The 27,962-nt window shown below is 42.4% G+C and overlaps 2 protein-coding genes and 1 pseudogene across 7 annotated transcripts in view; 1 reads left to right on the top strand and 2 right to left on the bottom strand.

Annotated features, from left to right (window-relative positions):
* LOC122875593 (voltage-dependent calcium channel subunit alpha-2/delta-4-like) overlaps nucleotides 1-10,014 on the top strand; it is a 161,337-nt gene extending 151,323 nt beyond the window's left edge. For all 5 annotated transcript variants that reach the window (XM_044194945.1, XM_044194947.1, XM_044194944.1 and 2 more), the window contains 3 exons: nucleotides 6,236-6,351; nucleotides 6,993-7,075; nucleotides 9,742-10,014. In XM_044194945.1, coding sequence (XP_044050880.1) covers nucleotides 6,236-6,351; nucleotides 6,993-7,075; nucleotides 9,742-9,840 — 298 coding nt within the window. In that variant the 3' untranslated portion in view covers nucleotides 9,841-10,014. The remainder of the gene's footprint in view (nucleotides 1-6,235; nucleotides 6,352-6,992; nucleotides 7,076-9,741) is intronic.
* LOC122875596 lies at nucleotides 3,565-6,242 on the bottom strand (annotated as a pseudogene).
* A 2,083-nt stretch (nucleotides 10,015-12,097) lies between the features above and the next one.
* On the bottom strand, nucleotides 12,098-27,713 carry afg3l1 (AFG3-like AAA ATPase 1). Of its 2 annotated transcripts, none has more exons than XM_044194950.1 (16): nucleotides 27,430-27,713; nucleotides 26,298-26,382; nucleotides 24,855-24,961; nucleotides 23,236-23,385; nucleotides 22,917-22,988; nucleotides 21,807-21,931; nucleotides 21,339-21,609; nucleotides 19,554-19,691; nucleotides 19,237-19,390; nucleotides 19,056-19,163; nucleotides 18,534-18,659; nucleotides 18,062-18,172; nucleotides 17,718-17,833; nucleotides 16,651-16,851; nucleotides 16,358-16,552; nucleotides 12,098-14,661 (listed from the first exon to the last, which is right to left on the bottom strand). In XM_044194950.1, the coding sequence occupies exons 1-16, from the start codon at nucleotides 27,559-27,561 to the stop codon at nucleotides 14,434-14,436; spliced, it is 2,319 nt and encodes a 772-aa protein (XP_044050885.1). In that variant the 5' UTR covers nucleotides 27,562-27,713; the 3' UTR covers nucleotides 12,098-14,433. The 2 variants fall into 2 exon arrangements, with proteins under 2 accessions (XP_044050885.1, XP_044050883.1); XM_044194948.1 differs by having other exon boundaries at nucleotides 24,855-24,967.
* Nucleotides 27,714-27,962: the final 249 nt, after the last annotated feature.

Consider the following 27,962-nt stretch of genomic DNA (forward strand, 5'->3'; position numbering starts at 1 on the left):
TTTTGGTCAGCTACTCGGTCAGGGCACCGCTGCAGAACAGCTGTTTGGCCGCATTGTTTACACAAGGAAACAGTTGATCGCGCTGAAGCCAAGCGGCATGGTGCCCAGGACAACCGATGTTCCCACTGAGATCTGGAGGAGGACACACCGAGGATGCAGAGGTGGAACGAAGCGGTGAGGGTCCAGACAAAAGAGACTTAAGAACAAGAGATTTAAGCCATGTCTGCCTTCTCTCGTCATGGGCAACGTGATATCACTGGCGAATAAAATTGACGAGCTAACGGCTTTAGCCCGGAGTCAGACAGAGTTCTGTGAGTGTAGTTTGATGTGCTTCCCAGAGACATGGCTACAGTAGGACATCCTGGATCATAACGTTTCCATCGACGGCTTTCAGACTGTTCGGGTCGACAGGGATCACACCGGGAGCGGTAAGTGGAAAGGCAGTGGGTTTGCTGTGCTAGTCAACAACAGATGGTGTATCCCTGGTCATGTTACTATCAAGCAGAGTATCTGTAGCCTGGACATTGAACTGTTAGCTGTGGGACTCGCCATATTATCTGCCACGTGAATTCTCACATGCCATTGTTGTGGCTGTTTACCCACCCCCCGCCACTAATTTCACTCAGTTTGTGAATTGTCCTACTAGAGAGGAGAGGAAACTGGACCTGCTGTATGCTAATGTTAAGGATGCATACAGCTCTTCCCCCTCCCCACAACCTGGTCCACCTCAAACCCTGCTATGTGCCTCTGGTTAAAAGGCAGCCTGTGACCACAAGGACAGTGAGGAGATGGTCAGAGGAGGCCTATGAGACACTTCAGGGATGTTTCGAGGTGACAAACTGGGATGCACTCTGTGAGCCTCATGGAGAGAGAGGACATTGACGGGCTCACTGAATGCATCACTGGCTACATTAACTTCTGTGTGGACTGCAATGTCCCAAATAAGATGGTCCATTGTTATCCAAATAACAAACCGTGGGTAACAAAAGACATCCTGAATGCCAAGAGGAGGGCCTTTACTGATGGTAATAGGGAGGAGGTGAGGGAAATCCAGGCTGACCTGAAGGTGAAGATCAGGGAGGCCAAGGAGAAGTACAGGAGGAAGCTGGAGTTGAAACAACATGAGAGGTCTGGAGCGGCATGAAGACCATCACTGGCTTCAGACCAACTGGCAGCAGAGGAGTTGAAGGCAGCTTGGACAGGGCCAACAAACTTAATCTGTTCTTTAACAGATTCGACACACCGGCTCCTGCTCAACCCCCCTCTAACTCAGCTGCTGTCAGCGCTCAGACTCCTCTGAGTCCACTGCCCCCCCAATCTTCCTGGGAGAGTCCTACTCCCCCTCAACTGGCTATCAGGCTAACGGCCCTCTCATGACTGATTAATCCCCCACTCTCCCGCCTGTAACCTCTGCTGTGTGCCTGACTGCTGACCAGGTGACAGCTGATGAAACTCCACTCAAACAACAGCTGCAGGCCCCGGTGGCGTTTGCCCCAGGGTGCTAAAAGCCTGTGCCCCCCAGCTATGTGGAGTCCTTCAACATGTCTTCAACCTGAGCCTGAGTCTTCAAAGGGTCCCTATTCTGTGGAAGACATCTTGCCTTGTTCCTGTGCCGAACACGCAGCGTCCCAGTGGCTCCAAGGACTACAGACTGGTGGCACTAACCTCCCACATAACCACCTCATACCCTGGAGAGACTGGTGCTGGAACAGCTGCGTCCCATGGTCAGACCCCTCCTGGACCCCCTTCAGTTCACCTACCAGCCACGGCCACCATCCGGCCAGCCCTGCTGGGTGAGAAGCAGGCAGCGATGCAGGTGGATGCCCCCCTCGTGTCCTGGATTGTTGACTGCCTGACTGGCAGACCACAGCACGTGAGTCTGCAGCACTGTGTGTCGGACAACGTGGTCAGCAACACTGGGCCCCTCAGGGGACTGTCCTCTCTCCCTTCCTCTTCACCATCTATACCACGGACTTCAGCTACCACACAGAGTCCTGCCACCTTCAGAAGTTTTCTGATGACTCTGCTGTTGTGGGATGTATCAGTGGTGGTGATGAGACTGAGTACAGGGCTGTGGTGGGTAACTTTGTCTCATGGTGTGAGCAGAACCATCTGCAGCTCAGTGCGACAAAGTCAGCTGGTTGTAGACCTACGAAGGGCCAAGGCACTAGTGACCCCGGTTTCCATCCAGGGGGTCAGTGTGGACATTGTTGAGGATTACAAGTACCTGGGAGTACACATGAACAATAAACTGGACTGGGATAAGAACACTCAAGCTCTTTACAGGAAGGGCCCAAGCTGCCTCTGTTTCCTGAGGAGGCTGAGGTCCTTCAACATCTGCCGGACAATGCTGAGGATGTTTTATGAGTCTGTGGTGGACAGTGCTATCCTGTATGCTGTTGCATGCTGGGGCAGCAGGCTGAGGGTAGCGGACGCCAACAGACTCAACAAACTGATCCGTAAGGCCAGTGACATTGTGGGGGTGGAGCTGGACTCTCTGTTGGTGGTGTCAGAGAGGAGGATGCTGGCCAAACTACATGCCATCTTGCACAGTGTCTCCCACGCGCTCCATGACGTGCTGGGCAAACTAAGGAGCACCTTCAGCGGAAGACTCATCCCCCCATAAAGCGCCACAGAGCGCCACAGGAAGTCATTCCTGCCTGTGGCCATCAGACTCTTTAACTCCTCCCTCTAAGTGTCTAACATCACTGCAGTACTTGAAATAATTGTGCAATATTCTCTGTTTAATACTGCTGTGCAATATACTTTTTTAGATATTTAGTCATACTTCTATTAATGCTGTGCAATAAGCTACACTTAACTTGACAGTACTCATTATTGCACTATTACTTATTACTTATATTATTACATTGTATTATTATACCGTACATACTTATCATCAACCGATAAATCCACTTTGTACTTTACACTTAGTTTAATTTTATACTTATATCCACTTGGTACTTAATTTATCTTGCCTGTATTATAGTGTATTATACTTTGATTTGCTTAGTACTTCTATTCCTGTGTGCACTGACGTGATAGTGAGCAGCTGTAACGAAAGAGTTTCCCATTCGGGCATCAATAAAGTATTTCTGATTCTGATTTTATTGTGCTCCTGCATTCATGTGATCTGCTTCAGCATCAGACTGTGTAGTCATTTATGAAGAGCATGTCCTCATGTGGCCACAGGCTGCAGTTTGTTATGAACTCCACTAGAGGACGTCCTCAGATGTCACTTGTTCTCTCCAAACTAGCAGCACTGGTTTAGTTTTCATATCAGCTGCTCAAACACACCTCAGACCTTAAACAACACTACATTATCTCACACTACCAACTGCCTCAGATGTGATGGGGTGTCGGAGCTCGTCAGCTCAAGTTAGTCTGAGAACAGCTGATGGTGTTTTAATCACATGATTTGGTGGCCATTAGAAACTCCATCAGCTGTTTTTCAGCTTTGACATCAATCCAAAACAATAACTTAATCAGACACAATAAAAACTTGATTTTCTTTTGTTTATTTTTTAAATTTATTTATTTATAAATTAGACGACATTAGATCAAATAAATCAGGTAAATCAGGTAAAATTGGTGTGTTGTAGTAATAAGTAACATTTACAAAAAAAAGAAACAAATGTATCTAAGAATGATAAAACAACAATGTATACAGCATACATCAGCAATAAATACATTTATTACATTAAATGATAGTGAATCTTTCTGTAGATTAAATGGTTGTTCTACTCAGAGTGACTGACAGGAGAGATGATCAGAGGGGCAGAGTTTTTACCACCATGATTAGGACAGGGACAGAAGAATGGGTAGAGTTTCTCAGTGAAGCAGTAGCCAGTAAAGGAGTAGATCAGAGCTGCAGCATCAGCATCATAAAAGGAGACCAGACCCTCCTCATAATCCACAAACACCCCCACCGTCTCAGGCTGAGACTTCAGAGAGAGAGAGAGACTGGAGGGCCAGCAAGAGCTTCATACTCATTTTCATTCCTCAAACATATCGTCCAGTAACCATCCTGAGGACTCGCTGTGATTTCTCCCTTCCTGTTGACCGACTGTCTGGCCACTCCTAAATCCCATTCAGTCTTCCCTTTAACCTGAACCTCGTAATAAAATCTTCCTGAAGAGAAACTCTGCTTTGCTAAGACAATAGCACAATATGAAAATCTCTCTGGATTGTCTGGGAGATTCTTCTTTACATCACCGAGTTTAACTTGTTTTCCATCATCACACAGGATGAGCCAGGGATTTGCTGTATCAGGATCAAGTGTCACAGCCACTGCGTATTGCTGGACCCTCTTCAGCTTGGCCTCAGTGAGCAGCTTCTTCATCTGTTTACTGAGCGTCTCCTCCAGCTGATTCACAGCTCTCACCACAGTCCCCTTATATGAAGGTGGACGGACGCCGACTTCTGTCCAGTCCTTGGTGGGTGGAGCAGCGTTCAGGGACGGGAGGCTTTGGAGGAGGTGGAGGTGGTCTTCAGAGCGTGAGAGCTGCTCCAGCTCAGAGCTTCTCTTCTTCAGCTCAGAGATTTCCTGTTCCAGCTCTTGGATGAAGCCTTTAGCCTGTTTCTCTGTCTTTCTCTGCTTCTCTCTGATCGTGTCGATGAGCTCGGCCTGGCTTCTCTCAACAGACTCCTTCAGAGCGGTGAAGACCTGAACACCACCTGCTATCTCTCTGTCTGCATCTTCCTTACTGAGCTGCACTGAGCGTTTGATCTCCTGAATCTTCAGTCGTCTCTTCTGGATCAGCTGCTGAGTTTCAGCCTCTGTCTTCCCCAGCTCGGCCTTCTTATCTTCATATTCTTCTTTCAGAGGAACAAACTCGTGTGTCTTGTGGTCTAAAACAGTGCAGAGCATGCAGACACACGTCTGGTCGGTCTTACAGAACAGCTCCAGCAGTTTATCGTGCTTCGTACACATCCTGCCTTCCAGGTTCTCCACAGGGTCGATCAGCTGATGTCTTTTCAGACGTGAAACTGTCAGATGAGGCTCCAGGTGAGTCTCACAGTAGGAGGCCAGACACACCATGCAGGACTTCAAGGCCTTCAGTTTGGTTCCAGTGCAGACGTCACAGGGAACTTCTCCTGGTTTGGCAACGTGTTGCTCTGAGCTGCTGCTGCTGCTGGCTTTCTGTTGAGCTGACTGTCTGAACTGAGCAGCCATCTCAGAGATGAAGGTATTGACCCGCAGCTCAGGTCGTGTGGAGAAAACCTCTTTACAGTTGGGACACTGACACGGGACATTAATATTCCAGTGTTCAGTGATGCAGGTTTTACAGAAGTTGTGTCCACATGGTGTGCTGACTGGATCAGTGAACACATCCAGACAGATGGAGCACAGAAACTGATCTTCAGTCAGCAGACAGCTGGCAGCAGACATATCTACACTCTGAGGACACAAGTGTGAAAAAACAAAACTGTAATGACATATCTTTTGATTAATTGTTTCATAAAATCAAACAATGATTAGTGGAATAAAAGGAGAGTCCTCCTGAATTCTGTTGTTATGTTGCACCCAGCTGAGGGACACATTTACTAAGAAAATGAGCTGTGGTTGTTAATTAATTTGCAGCTTCAATCTGCAAGTATTCAGAATCTGATTTACTAAGACAGCTCATTACACAGTCAGGTGTTTTTCTTCAATGTCACTAAGTAAATGCTGCTTCATGACGACAGCGGAGGTGCGGCGTGTTTATTTGTGCTTTAGAAAGTAACTGCTGTGAAACAATCAGACAAAATAACTAAAACGTTTCATTTCTCTGATTCACCAGATTTCTCCTACCAGCGCCCTCTCCTTATTCAATCTCTATGTCTTCTCTCTCTCTCAAACAAATGTACACAACTAAAGCTTCGTGGTATCGCTATTGTTCAGCATGGACTGCAAGCCGGACACAGACGTCGAAGCTGGGTACACGAAATAAACCAGGCGAGGACACACCTGGGAGAGGAGCATAGTTTGGGCCGTGTACTCACCAGTGTTTGGCAGAGCTTCTGCTGTTTTGTTGAGAAAAACCTGATGGATTCAGCTGAATGTTTCTGTAGAGAGAAACAGAGAGACTTGTCTCGACTGCAGCTCTGCTGTCACTCAGACCAACTTTCACTTTCATTTGAGGAAATGTGACGTTGCAGCTCTCCTCTGTCAGTGCTGCTCCTCCTCTCAGTGTTAATGATTGATTGGTTGTTGGTTGATTGATTGGCTGTAACTTTGTTGTCTGTGTTTCAGGATGTTTGTGGTGCAGCAGATCCCTGACAGTAACCTGGTTCTGGTTGTGACTCAGGCCGACTGTGACTGTTCTCGTCAGTATGGACCCATCCTGCTGGAGCCCAAAGAGATCAAATATATCCTTCACTTACTGACAGATGACAACAGCAGCAGCAGCGCCCCCTGCTGGATACACACAACCTGTTACTGCAGTGGGGACACAATCCTGTTCAATCACATTTTATCCTGATTGTCTGCTGCTGACAGTTTCTTTACTACAGATGCTTCTTAGTTCACATAGAGGTCAGCGGTGTGTTCAAATACTTCTTATTGGACCGCAGAGTGCTCATGTAAGTCCACCACCACTCAGGAAGGACAGTGAACACACCGTCTGTCCAACGAGTTTGTCCTCAGTGGTGCTCGGTGTCAAACCTCAAATGTTTTTGTTACCAACCAAAATGTGTCTGCAGAAGAGCATCACTCTCAAATACTGAAAGTTGAGAATGAACGTCTGCAGTCTTTTTTACTTATTCTTTGATTAAATAGTTCCTCGTGTAATTTGTAATTTTCAGAGTTTTGCTCTGTATTTTATCTAGATAGATTTCGTGTAAAAGTTAGATATAACTTTTGGGAACTTTTTCTTCCTTTTGTTAAATGATAAAATGTATAATTTTGGTATCAGCACCAAAACTCAGGTATAGTATTGGAACTATTGTCAAAAATGTTCAAACGATGGGGCTCGGCGACGAGTGGTCTGTTTTGCTTAACGTCAGTGAACATAACGCCACAGTGAAGTGCAACAGGATGAAATCCCAGAAGGTGCGGCGGCGTCCGGAGTCGTGCCACGCCTACCACCCAAAGGTCAGTGCTGAGCTCTGGAACTGTCACCAGACATTCAGACAACAACATGAACTGATGAACACAGGACGAAGTGAACTGTTAATGATTTTGGACAACTGTTAAGTGGCTTCAGTGGGGAAAAGTTAAAACAACAGTGAGCAAGCTGATCAAACTTTAGCTTCACTAAATTAAGACGGTGTAGTCCCTCATTCGTCGTTTCACCTGAAACTGACCTAATTGTTTCCAAGTGCCCACCGGCTCAGAGGGTAAGAAGAAAGGAGTGAGAAAGAAGAGGAGTGCACTCTCAGCCTGTGGTTATCCTACTTGGGCTCTCAACAAAGTTAAAAGAGCCAAAAAACAGGACAAAAGTGTAACAGAACCAAGAAGGAATGGTGTCTCCATTCCTTATGTATCTGGACTGTCTGAAAAACTACAAAGGATCTTTAGACAGCACGATGTTCCTGTTTTCTTTAGACCAGGCAACACTTTATTAAAGACAGAAACTCGTTCACCCTAAGGACAAGATGCCCACACAAAAACAGAGCAATGTTGTCTACTCCATTCAGTGCAGTGAGGAAAACTGCAAAGAATGGTTCATAGGTGAGACTAAACAGCCACTTCACAAAAGACTTTATCAGCACAGACGACATGCTGACTCAGGATTACAGAGCGCCGTGCGTTTGCATCTAAAAGCTACAAACCACACATTTGAAGACAGCGAGGTGAAGATTCTGAGTAGAGAGAAGAGTTGGTTTGAAAGAGGAGTCAAAGAAGCCATTTTTGTGAAAAAAGAAAACCCCTCTTTGAACAGAAATGGTGGTCTGAGATTCAATCTGCCCAAAGTCTACCACAGTGTATTAACACCTTGGTCAAGCCAATCACATGCTAATCAGGTACTTAACAGTGATGAGGGAGGTGCAGCCAGAAAACAATAGGCCTGATTACTGATTACTGGGCCATCATGGAAACTATTAGGTCAGTTTCAGGTGAAACTAGCTAATCAACAGATACTCAGGTAGACTCCTTCCTGAGGGCGGGGCTTATGTAACACAGAGTAGCTTAAATTTTTAGTTCCCGTCCCATTTTTTCACAATTGAGAATGACTTCCGGATGGGAGCCGAAACGTCTTGATTCTGAAAACAGTGTCCAGATGACTACGACTGAAACCTTTTCACTAAATTAACACGCATTCCTCCACACCAACTAGTGCTTTGTAGAAATGTGTTCACTAAATATTTACAGGCAGTAACCAGCGATGGAAGAAGTGTTCAACTCATGTACTAAAGGAAAAGTAGCAAAACCACAGTATGAAAAATACTCCATTACAAGTAAAAGCTCTGCATTCATAATGTCACTTAAGTAAAAGTATTAGCAACAAAAAAAACTATTATAGTATTGGATCATTATTATTGATGTATTAATATGTAAGCAGTAATTTAATGTTAACTACTAGTTTAATCTATAACAATGGATCGTGTTTTATTATAAAACATATTATGCACTGTTATGTTTTCTAAGTTTGTTTTAAATGTAAAATCTCAATTTGAGAAGTAACTAAAGCTCTTAAATAAATGAGTGACAGTGAAAAGTACAATATTTCTCTCGGAGATGAAGTAGAGTAAAAGTAGCATAAAATGGAAAAACCTCTAAACTGTAAAGTACTTGAGTAAATGTACTTAGTTACTTTCCACCGCTGCCAGTAACTACAGGTGTAACTGAACTGACACAACTAACTGGCTAATAAATGACCTGTTCAGCTTGATGAATATAAAAGGTATAAAATATGTAACATGTCCGTCACATCTGACCCCACACTTGTTTAAAAAGCTGTTTAACGATGACGTAAACTGAGATTTTAAATTATATTTCACAAAAACAACACAACATACCTCGAATTACAAAAAGCTATGCTAATAACTTCAGACTAAATGACCAAATAATGTTGTTTAATTTGCATAATAAATGTTTCTGATTCCTGACTCTGAAACACACAGATTTCTCCACCTATGCAGATATCAATAAAACAAGGTAACACCTACATTTACAATTAGTTCAGTTTAATATATCATTAAATAAATCAATAATCAATAAATCACTAGTTTCAAACAAGAACTTTACACTCACTCAGTCAATTCAATCTGATGAACATCTGAGAAAATCATCTTTTAATCAACACTTTAATGAAAGATTGATTGATTTAGTTAATAAAATACACTGATAATTATTAAACAAATACATCTACTACCAATAATAATATCAATGTTTTCTAGTTAACTCTAATATGTTGAAATTGCAGCGATGGAAGAAGTAGTCCTGCGTTTAAAATCTTACTTTAAAGTTTAAAAGTATTAATGTCAATACTTACCAAAAGTAAAAGTACTCAAGATGCAGAACGGCCCATTTCAGAATAATATAGATTATTGAATTATAGTTATTAATGGATGAATGTGTTCATCACTTTAATGGTAAAGGTGGAGCTAATTTGAATTACTTTATATACTGCTGGGTAGCTTAATCTGTAATAGTTGATTTATATTTTGTATTATTAATCTGAATGTGCAAAGGAATTAGTAACTGACGTCAAATAAATGCAGTGGAGCAGAAGTATAAAGGAACAGAACATGGAAATCAAAGTACTTGTGTAAATGTGCTCAGTTACATCCCACCGCTGTGAAATTGTCCAACAGGAAGATGCTAAGGATTGCGGCGGGGCGGCGGCCATCTCCCTGTCGCTCTCTCTCTTCTCGGCCTCTCTGCTCGTCTCGTCGCTCCACCGCTGGACGTAAACCAGGACCGACCCACCAATCAGGAGGCGGCGGCACGGACTTGAAGCAGGTAGCCAAAGGATTTTCTCTTTCCTGCCGCGAGAGACGACGTCACTTCTCAGATTTTCTTTCCTGCTGTTCAGACGAGCTTCAGCTGATCTGCAGTGGAGATTAAAGGGCTTTTTGATTTATTTATTTTTTAAGACTAATTTCTCCTTCCTGACAAACTGAACTCTGAAGTAGCTCGAGAGCTGCAGGAGGAGACTCTGATGGACAAGTGTGTGTGTGTGTAGAAATGTTGCCATTAAACTCAAAGAATGTAGCTTTTTGATACAGAAATATTGTACACGAGTAGAGTTTTACATTCAAATGATTTACAATTTGAAAAGTAGGAGAATAAGGGTTGAGCTTTAAACGCTGACGTTTTCAGGTCTCTGAGAGGTCAAATAGAAAATCCAGCGGCCAAATGTTAAAGGACCAGAAATCATTAAAATCCACTTTACCTGCAGGTAATTATTTTAGTTTTAGTCGTGTGATCGGTTTGTCTTCAGATTAAGTGCAACACTGTTAGAAGGTAGACTTGCAGATGTTTACAGAGGTTTCAGTTGAACCTCGGAGACACACAGACCTCTAGTGGCGGGTCGGTGGTTTCTACCAGAACTGCAGTCGCATGTTACACTTTAGGTTTCCCCGGACAGGAATAGATTCGTCTTCTGGAGATTTAAATATCGAACTGTTTTCATACAACGGTCAGTCAATGAAAGAAATCATCATCGTGGCCCAGTAAGAATTGTTTTGGTCATTTCCAGGTGAGAAGACGTCGAAAGGTTAAATGTGGTTGTTTTTCAGAGATCGAAGTTGCATATAACTATTGTTTCAGTGAGTATTTCAGTGTGAAGCAGGTCTACACTGCACCACGAAATCCAGCCCTTTAAATGAGCGGCAGCTGCCGTCCGTCGTCGTCTGTCGTTTTGTGTTGCAGAAACATTTGATGACGCGCGATGATGCGATGCGTCGTGTAGTAACAGTCTCAGCTAGAGGGAGGAACGGTTCAGGTGAAGTTATCCAACGGCACTCTGGGACTTTTCTTAAAAGGTTCGGTCACGTGAGTCTTCCATTCACTCAGCTCTGAAAAAGGACCCGATGCCAAAGCAGTTTGTTGGTATAACGTTGTACTAAATATGGTGATGCAACACACTAGAATAACAGCTTCTTCACATCCAAACGCAGTTTCTATTGTCCGACTGAGCACAAGCGCTCGGTCAGAGTTCACCTTTAAAGTGCGAGTTTGGAGCCGGCTGCGTACCAAAAACAGGAAACGCATCCACGAATTTGTTTTTGTCCAAACAGGTGTGACAACTGTCCTTAATCAAAGATTTAAAAAAAAAAAAACATTGATAAATGTAATATTTTTCACTTCTACATGTTGGTACATTTGTATTTCATTCAGTTCATTTCAAAAACCAAGTTGCTGAACATTTCTGCCGGCAGACGAAACTGACACCAGCGTCTGTTGATAAAAGAAACACTTTAATACGAACACACCTGTCCTCGCGTACAAACTGCAGTCAGTGTTCGTATTAAAGTGTCGCGCCTCCACTGGTCACCATGACAACTCACGACTGACCCTCCTCCAATGAGACGCTCTGCAGAGGACCACAGCTGCATGATCAGGCCCCAACCTCATGGTGCGTTCAGTTGCTGTGAGTCACAAATGTTGTTTTAAATTAAATTAATAGAAATCAAAGTAAACGTTGGTCGTTTTTCTAGTAAGATTATTTAGTGGAGCGTATTGTCATCGTGGTCGACAGTCTCAGATCAAACTTTCAGTAAACCAACAGCAGAGTTTCGAGCCCGTCTGACCTCGGACATGTGCTCTGTTGCACCTGTAAGCACACTAAACAGTGATGTCACGGTGTCCTAGAGTACACCTGTACATCACTGCAGCAAGGTGAGAAGTTTAAACTACTAGCGGTCAGCAAAAACAAGACTTTCAGGGGTGTTCAACTTTTTTACAGTTCGTTACAAAAGAAATTTGTACTTTCCGACTGAGTTGTAGAGATTCAGGAAACGCGACTCCAGTAAAACAGCTTCCCCAATAAACTTTACATGAATCATTTCAAACGATTGTCTGAATGAAAGGCAACACAGAAATTAGCCCCCTGGATTAGCGATTGTAGCTAACAGCAAAGGGATTTATGTTTCCCAAATCTCTACAACGAAGGTGGAAATAATTAAACTTGCAGCTCTTGTGATATGAAAGCTGTAATCTTTCAAGTTGTGATTTTGATATAAAGAATATTTATTGTTCAGCACATGACTGACAGCTGGCAAACACATTCATATAACGTCCATGTTTCTGTCATAGCATGTGAGGTCACAGGAGGGCGGGGCTTCAGCAGGAAATACACTTTAAATACACAGTTCATGTACAGGAGGGTTCAACTGATACATGTGTTTGAAGCCAATATTATCAATTTCTTCTTCTAATTAAATTTAATAAATCTCTGAAGCAGCGTTCAAAGACTCACGTGACACTGAAGACAGAAGTTCAGTCAGATTTAGCAGCTGTTTAACATCGAGCATCTTCATTAGTCGAACCCTCCTGCAGGTACACAGACTCGCAGCAGCTGCACTTTCACATCCTGTCTACAGTCAGTGACGTCGCCACCTGCTGGACAACTGCAACAATGACACTGAAGTGATATTAAAAAGAACAAATCCCCCTACAGATACTGTTATTGATAGCTCAGTGACTTCCAGCAGCCTGCTACAGAAAGCTTCAGATGGAAGCAGAGTCTGAATTATTAATACTATGCAAACGTTGGCATGTGTGATTTTATTATTAACGTTTCTGCAAGTTCTTAAATTTAAGGTCTGGATGTCATGAAAATGTTTTCTTGGTGTTAAACTGGAGAGAAATGTATTTTTCCTCTTGTGACAAAAGAGTTCAATTCTAAATGTCTTTAAAAAAGAAACTTAAATATACGTTTGTACTTTTTATTTTCATCCACTGATTTCTGGCTGACCGTTTATGCAGTCGACTGCAATCATAGTTCGCTGTGCGGCTGCATCCTACACACTCGCCTGTATGAATTTAAGGTGTTAATGGTGTCTTTAAATGCTTCGGTTTGGTCTGGAACCAGTCAAATGAGCGAATACTACTTTTAACCTTGTATTTGACTAATTTTCACTGTTTTAAATGAACTTTGAATAACCTACATTCTGCTACATAGGTGGTGGTTTGCAATCTGCATTTTAACCCAGAAGAAGAAGACGGTGTTTTCAGGGAGTAGAGACAACATGCCAACCTGTCCTGATGTGTGGAATTCAGTTATTGTATTTTATCTCTTATTTTAGGAGACTTTGCGGAGAGAAACTCCACTGTAATAAAGGGAATTTGTCACCAAATGCAACAGTTCGCCTCGTGTTTGTAATGGTTTTTGGACGATAAAGATAGTACTTGTTAGTAAGATAAGTTTAGTTGGTTTTACTACCTTCAGGGGAGCTGATAACTAAAGACAAGCCTTTCACGCTGCTGCGGAGACGGATCAGAAAGCTGTGAGGCTGAAGTCACGACTGTTTTGTTTCAGTGTCGACGGGGGATTTCTCCTTTAAAATCAGCAGAAATCCTTCAGAGAAACTGAAATATTAAATGTTTCCCATCAGTCAGTGGGCTGATGTAGCAGCTTCCTGTTTAGTCATTATCACACAAAATGTATATAATCACCTACACATCTTTTTACAGCATCAAGGTGTTTGTATAAAAGAAATCCAAACTGACGGCCGCTGTGGTGTGGTAGACTGACATGAACACTGAAGCGAGTGAAACATGTCAGAGTTACCAGTTACTGCAAGAAAAGTTACCTTGAAATGTTGTAAAAACAACTACAGGAAAATAACTCCACATCAATTCTCAAAATATTTAAACCTGTAGAAGTGTTTTAAATTTTAGCTGCAGAAAAGTTTTTCAGACTGTGTTCAACTTTTTCCCCTCCTCGTTATCAGGAAGGCCGACGTCAGTCAGGGAGCAAAACTCCCTTTTTATATAATAAATTAAAAAAAAGTTCAGGAATATTAAAAACAAACAGCCTGTTGTGTGTTGGTCTCCTGTTTAAGGCCACGGAGCGTCTTCCTGTCCGAACAGTGAAAAAACAAACTGATCGCAGCCTCCGTGAAATCAAAGTAAATTCTACATTGAACCGGAGATCGAACAGAGCCTGGTGGTTCTCAGGAGGAACATTTCTGACCAAACATTCTCTCAAATTAGTCATTAATAAACTTTAATTACTAAGAGCAGGAATAATTCATTCATTGGCCCCCTTCCTTCTCTTTTCTACATCCATCTGAAAAAGAAGAGTTTTCGTAACAAAAAAACCTGAAATGTCTCCACACGTCTCGGTCCAAAATTAGAAATCAAATCCTCGAGCGTTTGGTTCCCTCAGGTTAATAATTCAAAGTAAATTGAGGACTTGAATCACTATAATTAGTGGAAATTATTAATAAAAATCCCCCCTCACCCCTCCCAGGCTCTGTGAAACTGAGTCAGCGTTGAGTTGGTTTTTTGCAGCTGGGATGTGAAGCGTTTGTTTTTCATATCTGAGTTTTCGGGCTCTACATGGCCTGCTGTTTGTCCCGAGTGGAGCTCGTCTCCTCGGCCTCCCCTCCTCGCTCCTGGTTCCAGTCTCGGAGGCCCTCCGGCAGACTCGTGTCCTCCTCGAAGCTCCCCGTCCCCTCCACAAACTCCTCGTACGTCGACTTCTCCTCAAACGGCCGCGGGCCCAGCAGCTCCAACATGTCTGCCTTGTCCAGGACCTCCTTCTCCAGGAGACGCTTCCCCACCTGAGGAAGAGATCAGGGCTGAATACTCGGAGGGCTTGCCAAAATCTGCTGCTTTTCCTGGGAAATATTGTTTGTGCTTTTTTTGAAATTTTAAAAAAAATGTTTAATGTCAGAAACAACAAAAGAAACAACACTGTTGCCAGGCAACATATCACAAACACTGTCAATAACGGGCAGCAAGTCTTTAAGTAGCTCTACATCATTATCCATGAACGGCAGCCTAAACCAGACGGATCTGCCGACAAAAGGCTGAACTGAAATTTAAAGAGGAAGTAAAGAAGGGAGAGACAAACCAACTGCTTTTTTCTCTCCATTATATATTAAATGTATAAATCATTTCTCAGTCTTAGTGGAAGAGTCAGTCTTTTCATCTCGTGAATCTCCTAACACCTAAATACTAAAATAACATCCTTCAAATATCCTGGAACAGCTGATATTAGCTGAAACAGAACTGGCTCGACTTCAGCTGCAGCGGTTTCTTCCGACAACCTTTCATACTAAAATGGCAGCTAAACTAATGAATTAATAGTTTGTAGAATAACAGGCTTCATCAAACACGCGGACCTCCATCCAACCAATCAGAGTGAAGAGCAGCGTTCGACATCGAGTGCAGAAGATCGCCGCAACGATGCAACTGAACATCAAGAGAACAATTCTTCTCAGACTACCGAGACAGCAACACACTCCAATATAACCGCTCGAAGAATCAAAACTGATGAGAAGATTTTCTGAAAAACAGGAGGGTTGGCATTGGGTTGTTTTTTCCACCTCAAAGATAAAGCACTTTTAAGAGGAACTGTTGTTCTACTAAAAAAATATTAACAAATAATCGAAAACATATGAGACAGTAAGTTAAAAAAAAATGAGAATAAACATTATTTTATTATGAATTACTTTATTCCCAGGAATTTCTTGCTGTAATAATTTAGGAGCGATATATTCCAAAGAGGTAATAATTTCAAGGTCACAGGAAAACATGTGAAATGTCAGATTCCGGTGAGACGAAATATTAACTATGTTTGTGAGAATTTGGCTTCAAAATTAAGCAGCGATGTTCTTTTTAAAAACGGCAGTCGGTGTTTAATCACTCATTTGATTAACATTTCACATTTGTTTCCAGGGAGGGTTTAGTGAGATTATATATTGGCTTTGTAGTTGTGAGCATGTCTGTCATGTTTTTGCACAGCAATAAAAAAAATCTCTTTTTTAAAAACCCACTAAGAGTATCGATAAAATCCTAACAATACCCATCGGTGAGGACACAGCGGAGAAAATAAAGGAAAACAAATGCAGCAAAACTAAAAGCTGACAGGATATTAAACAATAATCATGTCAAGTGAGCAATCTGCTAAATAAAGAAGGTTCCTGCTGCAGCCTGAATGTAACGTGACCTTAACGCAACATTTCGTTAATCATCCTCTCCCCCTTCTCTTCTTTCATTTCTTCCTGCTGTTCAGTCTGAAAACTGTCGATTAAAATAAATGTGTGTAACAAGACGGGAGAAAAAAAAACTATGATACAGCCGGAAAACTCTCCTGAAAGTTTATCAAACTTTCCCCAGACGTTGAGGTTAGCCTTCATTGTTTCCGTTTTATGGCCTTTGTCTCTGGAGCTGCTTGAATTTTGAAATGATCAAATGGCACGCAGCCCTTAACCCTCTACACAGCGGACAGCACATGATGAATCAGAGTCTCACCATCTCCACCAGCTCCTTCTTGTCCTCGATGAGCTGCATGGTTCTCTGGTACGCTCGCTCCACCAGCTCTCGGACCTCCTCGTCGATCAGCTCGGCCGTGGCCTCGCTGTACGGCTTCTCCATGACCATCTCGCCCTGCCGGGGCAGGTCGAACGACACCTGCCCCACCTTGTCGCTCATCCCAAACTGCACCACCTGGAGGGTCAGGGAGGACAACCCGGTGTCACGGCAGGAAAAAACGCTCTTCTGCTAAATCAAGAATCAAGCAGAACCAGCAGGTGTGTGTTGCGTACCTGAGCGTAGGCGGACTGCGTGACCTTCTTCAGGTCGTCCTGAGCTCCGGTGGTGATCTTGCCGAAGAAGACCTGCTCGGCCACGCGGCCTCCCAGCATCATGCACATCCTGTCGAACAGCTGCTCTCTGCTGTACAGGTACTGCTCTCTGGGCAGGTACTGGGCGTAACCCAGACCCTTCCCCCGCGGGATGATTGACACCTGGACACACGACGTGTGTTTAAGGGACATTTCACCGCTCTGCTCTGCGGTACGTTAGCTAACTTTGTCACATCTGCTATAAAGGTTTGGCTCCGACTAGAGATGTGGCATTTATTAATATATCTTTGTTAAAAAAGCAACAGCAGCTATACTGATAATTTTGACCTTTTTTTAGAAACATTTTAATCAATTTACAGTTTTCCTCTTTAGTTTTATTTCTGATTAAGCAGCACTTTTTTTTTTTTAAATTGATTTTTCTTGTTTATAAAGTTTTAGGTAAGAACTCAGAGGCTCCACTGACTTTCTTTTAGAAGTTCTAATGTTTCCCACAAGAAATGTGCTGAGGCTGCTTTCTGAACAGAAAACTCTTTGTCAGTGTTCTTAGAAAGAAATTAAAGAACTTTTTTAATCTGGCTTTTAATTTGTGTTAATCCACTTTAGTCAACTCTTGAAATTTCACCTTTGGTGTTTATATTAATGTTTCCTGTTGGGTTTATTGGTTTATTTTCATTATTGTTTTTGTTTTTGCAAAGTTATTTGGGCTTCATCTCTGTGTGAAAGGTGCTATACAAATAAAGTTATTATTCTTATTTTATTTTTAATTTTTAATCTGAATAAGCGTTGCACAGGTCCAGTTAAAGCATTTTGAGCACACAGCATTGCTGTACTTTGAGTGAAGTGTTTTTATGAACATGAATTAACTCTTTATTATTGGGATCATAATTACTACAAAGAATAATTTTGTCCTCGTGACTACACAATTAAAATTTCATACTGACCCACGTCAAGTTTGGTCACAGAAGAACTGAATTATGAACACAGAAGGTTCAGAAGTGCATATTAGTAGTAACAGATAGAAGATGCACCTTCAGCAGTGGGTCGGCGTGCTGCAGGAACCAGCCCACGATGGCGTGACCGGCCTCGTGATACGCTACAGTCTTCTTCTCTGTGGGCTGCAGGACCTGAGTCTTCTTCTCCAGACCTGAAAACACACACACACACACACACACACACACACACAGGTCTGAGACTGAGGAATATAAACCAATATCTAATGGTATCAATTATGCTGTTGTCTCTTGTCTCTGGTTGTTATTTTTATTATGAATGTTTTACAACATAAAAAGGCTTTAAAACAGGGAAAATAATCACGATGCAGAGCGAAAACAACAAATACAGGGACACGTTTAACATAAGCCACAGCACTGACCTCCGATCACCCGGTCGATGGCCTGTTCGAAGTGTTTGCCGTTGACGGACGGGTTCAGGTGTCTGGCGGCGATCAGCGCGGCCTCGTTGCAGACGTTAGCGATGTCAGCTCCTGATGCGGAAAATACAACCATCAACAAACATTTGAGAATTCTGACACTAAACACATTAACTATACGTACGTATATAAACATATTTCCTCTTTAAGTGCAGTATGTCTAGAAGTATTAGCAGCTCTAAAATGCTGATTTCCTCTTTCGGTCGCACAAATGAAACCGAATCAAAAAGGTAGTTTTGAGCTGTAACTATAAACTGTACAAACTCTGATCTTGTTTTTTGTTCATGTGGTTTGAAACATTTGGTTTTAAAGTGTTTCCAGCTACTTTTCATAGAATTTATTTTAAGGTTTAGTACGCTGAGGTTGAAAGAAGCAAGAAACTGACATTGTGACAGATGATGTAGCTGTGACATACCAGTGAATCCCGGTGTGGCGGCGGCCATCTTCCTGGCCAGAACATCTTTGTCCATGTTGGGGTCCACTTTGATCGGTCGCAGGTGGACTTTAAAGATGGACGCCCTGCCCTTGATGTCTGGAGGACCTGAGTGGAGACGGGAGACGTTCATACGGCAGAAAAGAAAAGCCCTCAGTCTTCTGCCACCTGCTATTCAAAACCTAAACATGGCCGCCTCACTGACTATTTTAAAATCACAAGTTAGTCATTAAATACAGAGATGATTGGATCTTGGTTGAAAAGTTGTGCACATTGTTCTACAACTCTGGCTTTAACAATGGAAAAAAAATAAATCAACATTCGTGTACTAAGAATCTGTGTTAGCTGAGATTAAAGAACTGATGATATACAGACTCACCCACATCTGACATTTGACGCTTTGACCCGAGGACCCCTCCCCCGGTCACCCCAATAAGTGTTTTTATGTTTAATATGAAGAGTCAGAGATCAAAGCACCAGTCGGCTCTCAGTGTTGAACTCTACCTATGTAGATCTGTCTGTCGAAGCGACCCGGTCTCATCAGTGCAGGGTCCAGGATGTCAGGTCTGTTGGTTCCAGCTAGGACCACCACGTTAGTAACGGTGTTAAAACCTGCAACAGAAGACCAGTTAGGACCGAAAACATCAGACCTGAAGAATCAGACTTCAGTTTATCTCCAGCCTACCGTCCATCTCCACCAGCAGCTGGTTCAGGGTGTTCTCCTGTTCACTCTGACCTCCAAAGTTCCCTCCTCCCCTCTTCCTCCCCACAGCGTCGATCTCATCGATGAAGAGGATGCAGGGGGCGTTCTTCCTCGCCATGGAGAACATGTCCCTCACCTGCGGAGGAGAAAGCTCAATGTTGTCTCATTTCTCCTAAATTATCCACTGAGATTTCACATCTCTAACAAGTCGTCCAGATTCAGGGGTCTCGGGAGGGAGTGAGGAGGTTCCCCAGAGTCCTCTGCTCCGACACATATCTCATCTGGCTTCCTTCACTCACCCTGGCAGGACCGACGCCCACAAACATCTCCAGGAACTCTGAGCCATTAACAGTGATGAAGGGGACGTTGGCCTCTCCGGCTGTGGCTTTAGCCAGCAGAGTCTTCCCCGTCCCCGGAGGTCCGGACAGCACAGCACCCTGGGATACCACATGGCGAGACATTTAACTCATCCGCACAATAAACTGTAGATTTACAACTTGAGGAACTACATCAGTCACCCAAAAAACTAAATACCACACTCATGTTGTTTAATGCTTCTTTAATTATGATTATATTATATTATATATTGTCTCAAAAGTTTGAGAAAGAAGACAAGCTAAACAATCTAATTAGTCTTTACTTTGATTTTTCCCGTAATTATGAATTTTGCTGTCGGCATGAAAGTCTAAAACCCTGATTATCGAACTTATGTAAATTGGTATTCTTTATTTTGGGACTTTTGTAGGATTATGTGAAAATGTACGCGTCGCATTCTGGATCTAGTTTATATTTATTTGTGGTCTTGTAAGCCCATGTGGGCTGGACATAGTTGTATACATGACACAGTTAAAAAAATTTCCTATTACAAAATTAAAAGAGCAATAAAAACTATTTTTTTAAAAATCAACTGGCTACAGATTCTGTAGCTTTGTCATCTTTATGTTGTCAAACTATAGTTTGGTTCTGCAGTCTGAGCAGCAGCCATTTTAGAGAACCTGCCCGATGGTGCGTTCAAGGCCTGATTAAAAAATGGTCATCAATGCTGCAAAGTAAAGGCTGACTGATGTTTGAGGTTTATTCCAATCCCAACATTTAAGAGTTAAAAAAAAAAATAATAATTCCTACAGCGATTTATCAGCTGATTTAACATCAACATACAGTTTTTGAAAAGGATTCTTTAGATTTGGTTCTTAAAGAGTTGTGACCAAGATATGAACTTTTGAACACTTACAGAGTTAAAAATTCAAAAAACTATTCATGTGGTGCTTAAAATATAACTTAATTCAAAATACATTTTCAGTTGTTTCCGGTTTAAGTCATAAACAGGACGAGCAGTTATAGAAAACCGATGGTTGGGATCTATAGATAAGCAGAATAAGCGAAAGAACGACAAAAACATTTGGAGCCTCAATCAGATCCGATGAACATTTAAACCCTCATTTTAAAACTTCTTTTCAGTCTTGAATTTGCATGAAACCTAAACGGATTTAAGGACAGACACAAATACCCAGATTAAAGGGATAGTTTGTGTTTTTTGAAGTGGGGCTGTATGAGGTACGCATCCGTAGTCAGTGTATTACTTCGACATTATACAGTGCATGGCCAAGTTGCGCTTATGCGTAGGAATACGGAAGTTCTAGGGTTGAGAAAATGTAGTTCCAAAAGGAAATGGCTGTCTGACGGCAAGATAAAGCGCTGAAAATATTCATGATGATACAGCGTACACTTAAACTGATAGAGATTTTTTCCAGTGGGCTTTCTTTTAGGTGGCTAAAATACGTTCTGCTGCTGACCACGTCCACAGCAATGCATTGCTTAGCGTCTGCGCCGGTACAATTATTACGATTATTTGAATGAAAATACAATTTCTTTAAAAATAATTGAAATAAACTGCGTTTGCTGGACAAAGACGAACATGGGAGAATCTCAGCTGTGTTCCTCTGAGTCTCATTCTGTGTTTTAGACCGAGCTTACAATCATCTGCAGCAGCTTTAAGGTGAATATTTATTAAAATCCCTGCTTCTGTCACGACACATAGTGCCCTGTGTGTGTGTGTGTGTGTGTGTGTGTGTGTGTGTTTTTACCTTGGGGATCTTGGCTCCGAGGTCCAGGTACTGTTGTGGGTTCTTCAGGAAGTTGACGAACTCCAGGATCTCCAGCTTGGCCTCCTCACAGCCGGCCACGTCCTTGAACTTTACTTCAATGTTGTCCGTCATCATCTTCGCCGTCGACTCACTCATGCTGAAGGGCCCGCCCCTCCCGCCACCAGGGCCTCCTCCCATTGGTCCTCGCCGCAGGGTGAAGAGCAGGAAGCCGATGAGCAGCAGTGTCGGTACCATGCTGATCAGAAAGGAGCTGGGAAAACAGACGAGGAAGGTTATCATCATCGGTAAGGCCCCGTCGTATCTCAGATGTTATCTCTCAGATATATTTCTCAAAAAGTAGAAATATTCCTCTTTACAACTTTTTTCCAGGGCCGTCGTTGAAAGCCACTGGTTTACATAACATATACGTTGATGAGAAAGGCGGACGTGTCTGTGTGTTAACCCCACCCGTCGCTCTCGGTGCTGTAGACGACGGCGGGTCGGTGCGACGGCTCCAGGCCGAGCTCCATGTGCGCCGCCTCCAGGTTCCTCTCAAACGTGTCGACGCTGCCGATGTTGAACCAAACGTAGCTCTGCAGGTCACAGAAGATTTAATGATGACGTCAAATAGATTGTGCATCATAAAAGAATGAGAAGAGTAGGCACAATAGGACGCGGCATCATCCTACACCTTCTCAGCCAGTCCAAAATCTTCATGCTATATTAATTGGGGTTTTTTTTGTGGTAATTATTTAAATAAAAAATTTAAAAATTTCAATATAGACAAAGATCCAGAACGTTACATTTCATTAAGCTGACCATTAACAGAAACATCTAGTATGGCAAGATGAGCATTTGTTGGCCTTGTGGTATAAAAGATTTCATAATTTCGTGATGTTTTGTTGGTCCCATTTTCGGATTCACTGCTTAATTTTAACGTTATATACATGATATTTGGCAAAATGAAGCAAACATAAACACATATATAGTAATTCATATTGAGCAATCATTTTAAAATCAAGACGGTGTAGTCCCTCATTCGTCCAGGAGTGTTCTGTATCTGTTGATTAGCTAGCTTCACCTTTTGTGAAAAAAGAGAACCCGTCTTTGAACAGAAATGGTGGTCTGAGATTCAATCTGCCCAAAGTCTACCACAGTGTATTAACACCGTGGTCAAACCAATCATATGCTAATCAGGTACTTAACAGTGATGAAGTAGATGCAGCCATTAAACAATAGGCCTGATTACTGATTACTGGGCCATCATGGAAACAATTAGGTCAGTTTCAGGTGAAACTAGCTAATCAACAGATACTCAGGTAGACTCCTTCCTGAGGGCGGGGCTTATGTAACACAGAGTAGCTTAAATTTCTAGTTCCCGCCCCATTTTTTCACAATTGAGAATGACTTCCGGATGGGAGCCGAAACGTCTTGATTCTGAAAACAGTGTCCAGATGACTACGCCTGAAACCTTTTCTACGATATTTTAAAATCAAACAAATTAATAAAGTTTAGTTGTTTTTTTTTAAGAGACATTCATTTCTGCTTCGGTGTCAGATTTCGGTTGTTTCGTCTCACCGCATCAGCGTCGGCTCCCGGCACCAGGATGACTCTGACGTACTGTTTGTTGACGACCTCTAACCGATCCACCTGGACAGAAAAATAAAGAAATAAATAATATATGCACACACTTTCATTTTTACAGTCTTTTTTACTTAAACACTTCTTATTTGTTTCTAAGACTTTTAGTAAATTCAGGGCCATTAGCAGCAGGGCTCCAGCCTCCGGATGTCCGAGGTGTTCAGGTCTACAGCGGATTTTACATCTTTCATCTGGACTCGTGTTAGGTTCTCAGCATATAAATATAAATGTATACATTTCCCAGAGTGCTCCTCACCATTCCTCTGCCCACGTAGCGGTGGATGAAGTCCTTCCAGGTGATCTCTCTGCCGTTGTCTCTGAAGTAGAAGTAGAGCAGAGCTGAACTGAATCCGGCCACAGTGACCGCCAAGTAACGGAAATCCTTCTCATCCCAGGGGAAGTCACCCTGAGGAGCCGCAGAGACACAGCTGGATGTTAATGTCTGGACAGGTTATCAACCCGGGTGATGATGACACACGGGACATTTACTGGACCAAGATCTGCAAGCAACTGGTAATGAGAGTGACTGGGAAATGGGCAACGCTATCCAACACATCTGTCAGCTGAAGGAGTAGAAATAAAATGGCTGCTGCCATCAAAATCACTTTCGTAAGTCCACTAAGACTTCATAATGCATTCATAATGTGCATTTTAAGCTAATGTACAAGCGATAATAGTATTCAGGGCTGAAACTAACGATAATTTTCATTATTATTGATTAATCTGCCAATTATTTTGTCAATTATTCGAATTGTTTGATCGGTGAAATATTAGAAAACCAGCCAAAAGTGACATCATCAAATGTCCAAAATCCAAAGATATTCAGTTTACGATAATGTCAGACACAGAGAAGCTGGCATTTTTGCTTGAAAAATTAAATTAAAAACGAATCAATTATCAAAAGTGTTGCCATTTAATTTTCTGTCATTTAACTAATCGATGAATTGACGAATCGTTGCAGCTCTAATAGCAGTTCTACTGGCATGTAGCTGCTTGCTAGCATTTTGAAAGCCATCGAGCGCTGTTACGTTTTACTTTGCATGTTTCTCTTTTCTCCGATTAGCTGAATTTGAAACAAAGCCAACAAACTGGCTGCCTTGTGGTCAAATGGCAAAATTTCAAACCAACACTGGTTTTCTGACAATAATATTTCCAACAAAGTTTTCATCAGTTTTCCTCCCAGGATTTGCCACAAAGAAAACAAAAAAAGACGCCAGATTAATATCACAAAACAGCAACTTTAAAAGAGTAGAGGAAGAGAAGTTGCTTGGAAGACTCAACATCAAACTGCACCTTTAATGAACCTGTTATGTGAACTCTGTAAGAGCAAAGTTAAGTTAGACCTTCACTTGAAAGTCCACCTTTTATTTTTCATTTTAGTTTAAAGGTCCAGTGTGGAACATTGAGGAGCAGCTGTCGGCAGAGATAGAATATAATATTCATAAGTATGTTTTCATTAGTGTATAATCAGCTGAAAATAAGAAGCGTTTTCGTTACTTTAGAATCAGCCGTTTATATCTACAGAGGGAGCGGGTCCCCTTCCACGGAGGCCGCCATGTTGCACCGCCATGTTTCTACAGTAGCCCAGAGTGGACAAACCAAACACTGGCTCTAGAGAGGGTCTTTTTGCGAGTTTTGCGGCCACCGTAGTTTCTCCAACACGCTTGGAAGGGGAGGGTGAGGTGAGCGGGATTCAGATGGTTGCAAACTGTAATTTCACCGCTAGAAGCCACTAAATCCTCCACACTGGACCTTTAACACAGAAAAAAATCTCACTTTCTCCTCAAAACAAATCTTTGAACACTGGACAAGATTTCATACAGAAACTGTTGATTATGATTTCATTGTGATGTCATTTTCATTTTGGGTCTTCACCTTTTGCATTCGGCTCCACCAGTCTTTTCCTCCTCCACCTCCTCCTCTCTTCCCTCCGCCTGATCTTCCTCCTCCTCCTCCTGCTGCTCCTCCTCCTTCTTTTCCATCTGAAACTCACACATGAAAGATTTGACTGATTACTTTTAAGGCACTTCATGGCCTCTCTCCCTGCTATATCTCCGACCTCTTAGTACCGTATGCGCCGGCACGAACCTTGAGACCCTCGGGCTGAGGTCTGTAGTCTGTTCCAGAGACCCGGCTGAAAACTAAAGGGGGCCGAGCGTTTGCAGTCAGGGCCCCGAGGCTCTGGAACAGCCGGCCCGAGGAAATCAGGACGGCTGAGCCAGTGATCTCTTTTAAGTCCCTTCTTAAAACATACGTTTATCGGAGAGCTTTTCTTGATTTTACTTGTTTAAATTTTCTTTAAACTGTCCTTTACTTAAAAATGTTTTATGTTTTCTTTTAAAACAAGATGGTTTTATGACTTTTACTATTTTGCTGCCTTTGTGAAGCACTTTGTAACATTATTATTATTATTATTATAGTTATAGTTAGATTAACACATCTGTCAGACAAACCAGTGTTTCCTGTCTTGTTTCCATTCCAGTGTCATTTTTCATCCCAGCTCTGCTTTCAGTGAAAGATACATTTCAAGATGTTGTTTCTGGTACTGATTCTGGTGTTTCATATTAACCCTGTCACACCGAGGCCTAAACCTGCAGCCAAAATATCAGTTAAGAATCAACAGACTGTAATATCCAGCAGCCTCAGGACACACAACGAATGTCAACATTTGATATCTTTTAGAAAAGCGCTCACATCTCTCCTGAAAAACACCAGATTGGCTTATTCGCCATATTAAAATTCACAGAATTTCAAGTGGTTTATTAGACGGGTTTTATGTTTATTATGCCTCCAGTTGTTTCTGCTGCTGTCTGGAATTAAATGTGAGTGATTGAACTTGCTGACCTGATTGAAAAATATATTTAATGGTGGTGAATGAAGGTAAAAACAATTAGAATTTAAATTATAGGGATTGAAAAGCTCAAAACGATCTTTAATTACCGGGGTCACGTGACACTGCTGGTTACATGTCAGACACACAGCAGCTAAATATGGGCCGCAGTCCATTCATTAGGACATTATGTGTTTTTCTGTACATAAATTAATATTTGAGGTTATTTTGTAGCATATGATCTCCTAACTGTAGGTGGAGCTGTCATGTTTGTCTGTATATAAATCCTGCTTTTTGTTCACATGGATGTTTGCCTGATGAAGATCTTGTGGGTCAAAACGTTGCAAAAAACTTTTGGGAGCTTGCACGTTCTAGTGTGCAGACAACCTCTCCTTTTTCTTTTTGTTTGCTGCTTTTTGACCTGCAGCTGAACCCACCTGGGGTCGGATATCCAACCCTTTGTGCTTCAGACACACAGCAGCTCTCACCTTTGGGTTCAGTGGAGTACAGTCGTCGCTGAGCTGACTGGAACCTGCGACAGGACAGGAAGTCAGCTCGAGTCCGACAGACGTTCTGGAAAAAGACCACAGAGCCACTGTTAGTGCACTGAATACACACAACCAACAACAACAACCTGAGAGGCTCTGCTGAAAAACAACTCATGTTTTATATGACTGGCTTTTATATAACAACCGCACGCTGAACGTCACACTTATTTAAAACTCCTGACCAGTGAATTCTGAATTGCAGTAGGAATAATTAAGATGTGTGCGACGCGGCCAAAAACAGGTCTTGATACACTAAAGCGCAAAAAGTATGTGGCCAAGCTTGTTCACATACTTTTGGTCTGGGTCTGTTTTTCCATGTTTAGTCTGGGCTCCTTAGTTCCAACAAAGGGGAATCTCTAATGCTACAGCACACAATGACTTTTACACAAAAGTGTGCTTGTCCCCAGTTTGTTTTTGTCACTTTCCTCTTTCAACAAGACAATGCCCCCGTGCACAAAGCCAGCTCCAAAAAGAAATGTCAAACTATTACATACTGCTGAATGTGGACACCCTTTTGACATTAGATAGAAGACAGACACGTTAGATTAGAGCTGGGTAATATGGGCACATTTTGACACAAGACATGACAGTTTTCAATAACCTGATGCTTTATATTATATGCAGTCAAACTGTATTTGCCATTTGTGGCTTTTAACGGGATAACAACTGACTACTCCTAGTTGGTAAAGTATCGGTACCACTTTAGCTTCACTTAGTGGGGAGCAGTGTCTCCACACAGAACAAATCAATATGATATAGGCTAACAGATGGAATTTGCGTGATTGGATTAATGCCGAATTAAAAAGTAGATTAGAATCAGGCAGATTGGGTCTTAAATTGAGTTTCAGGTGTTGTGCTATTTTGTTATTAAACAGACGACCGCTGAACTGAATAATTTTGCAATGGAACTTGGCACGTAGTCGGGCTAGCTAGATAATCGTTCCTCTAGACAAACAATTTTTAGTTTAAATGTAACGTTCAACCCACGTGGAGAAGGAATTCGGGTCATTAAGTCACTGACAGACTCGTACATTTCTTAGACCACAGTTACTACTGGAAAACCTTTACTTACCGGGGCAGCGGCGCTCCGGTATCCGGCAGTGAAAAGCCGTCCTACCGTCCCAGCGGAGAGCCGAGCTCGGGCTCCAGCAGCCCGGTAGAGAGGCAGGGCGGCCGCCGAGAGAAGCCTCAGCACCTGAGACATCCTACTCGTGCCGCGTTGGTCTTTCAGTCCAAAACACAACGCTTTTTGTTTAATTTCCTCCCCTGAACTTCATCGTGTAGCCCTTACAAGTGTTATTGAGTAAGAGCAACGGCGTGAAATGTCAACGGGAGGATGATGTAAAGGCCCGAAAGACTTTCTCTTCCAATGCCTGCCGGAAATTGTTGTAAGGAGAAAGATATTTATTAATTCTAAAATTCCTTAGATCATAAAAGGACACTTTATTATAGAATAAGATATATTACTAATTTAGAACACGTAAACGCATTTATTTCGTTTTAAGATTACTTTATTACATTCAGGCATCAGAAAAGTCAACACTGGGTCCTCACAGCACACCTTCTCTGTGATTGGATGAGACAGAAAGGCACTCTGGCCAATGC

Source organism: Siniperca chuatsi, linkage group LG4, assembly GCF_020085105.1.
Source record: "Siniperca chuatsi isolate FFG_IHB_CAS linkage group LG4, ASM2008510v1, whole genome shotgun sequence".
Lineage (NCBI taxonomy): Eukaryota > Metazoa > Chordata > Actinopteri > Centrarchiformes > Sinipercidae > Siniperca > Siniperca chuatsi.

Bases quoted from the DNA above. Each gene is read 5' to 3' on its own strand.
- afg3l1 (XM_044194948.1), bottom strand. From the start codon at position 27,561: ATGTCTCAGGTGCTGAGGCTTCTCTCGGCGGCCGCCCTGCCTCTCTAC. The intron at 19,164-19,236 runs GTAGGCTGGAGA...CTTCTGTTGCAG, and splicing joins GCTGCTGGTGGAGATGGACG to GTTTTAACACCGTTACTAAC. The intron at 16,553-16,650 runs GTACGCAACACA...CTGACCCTCCAG, and splicing joins CGCAGTCCGCCTACGCTCAG to GTGGTGCAGTTTGGGATGAG.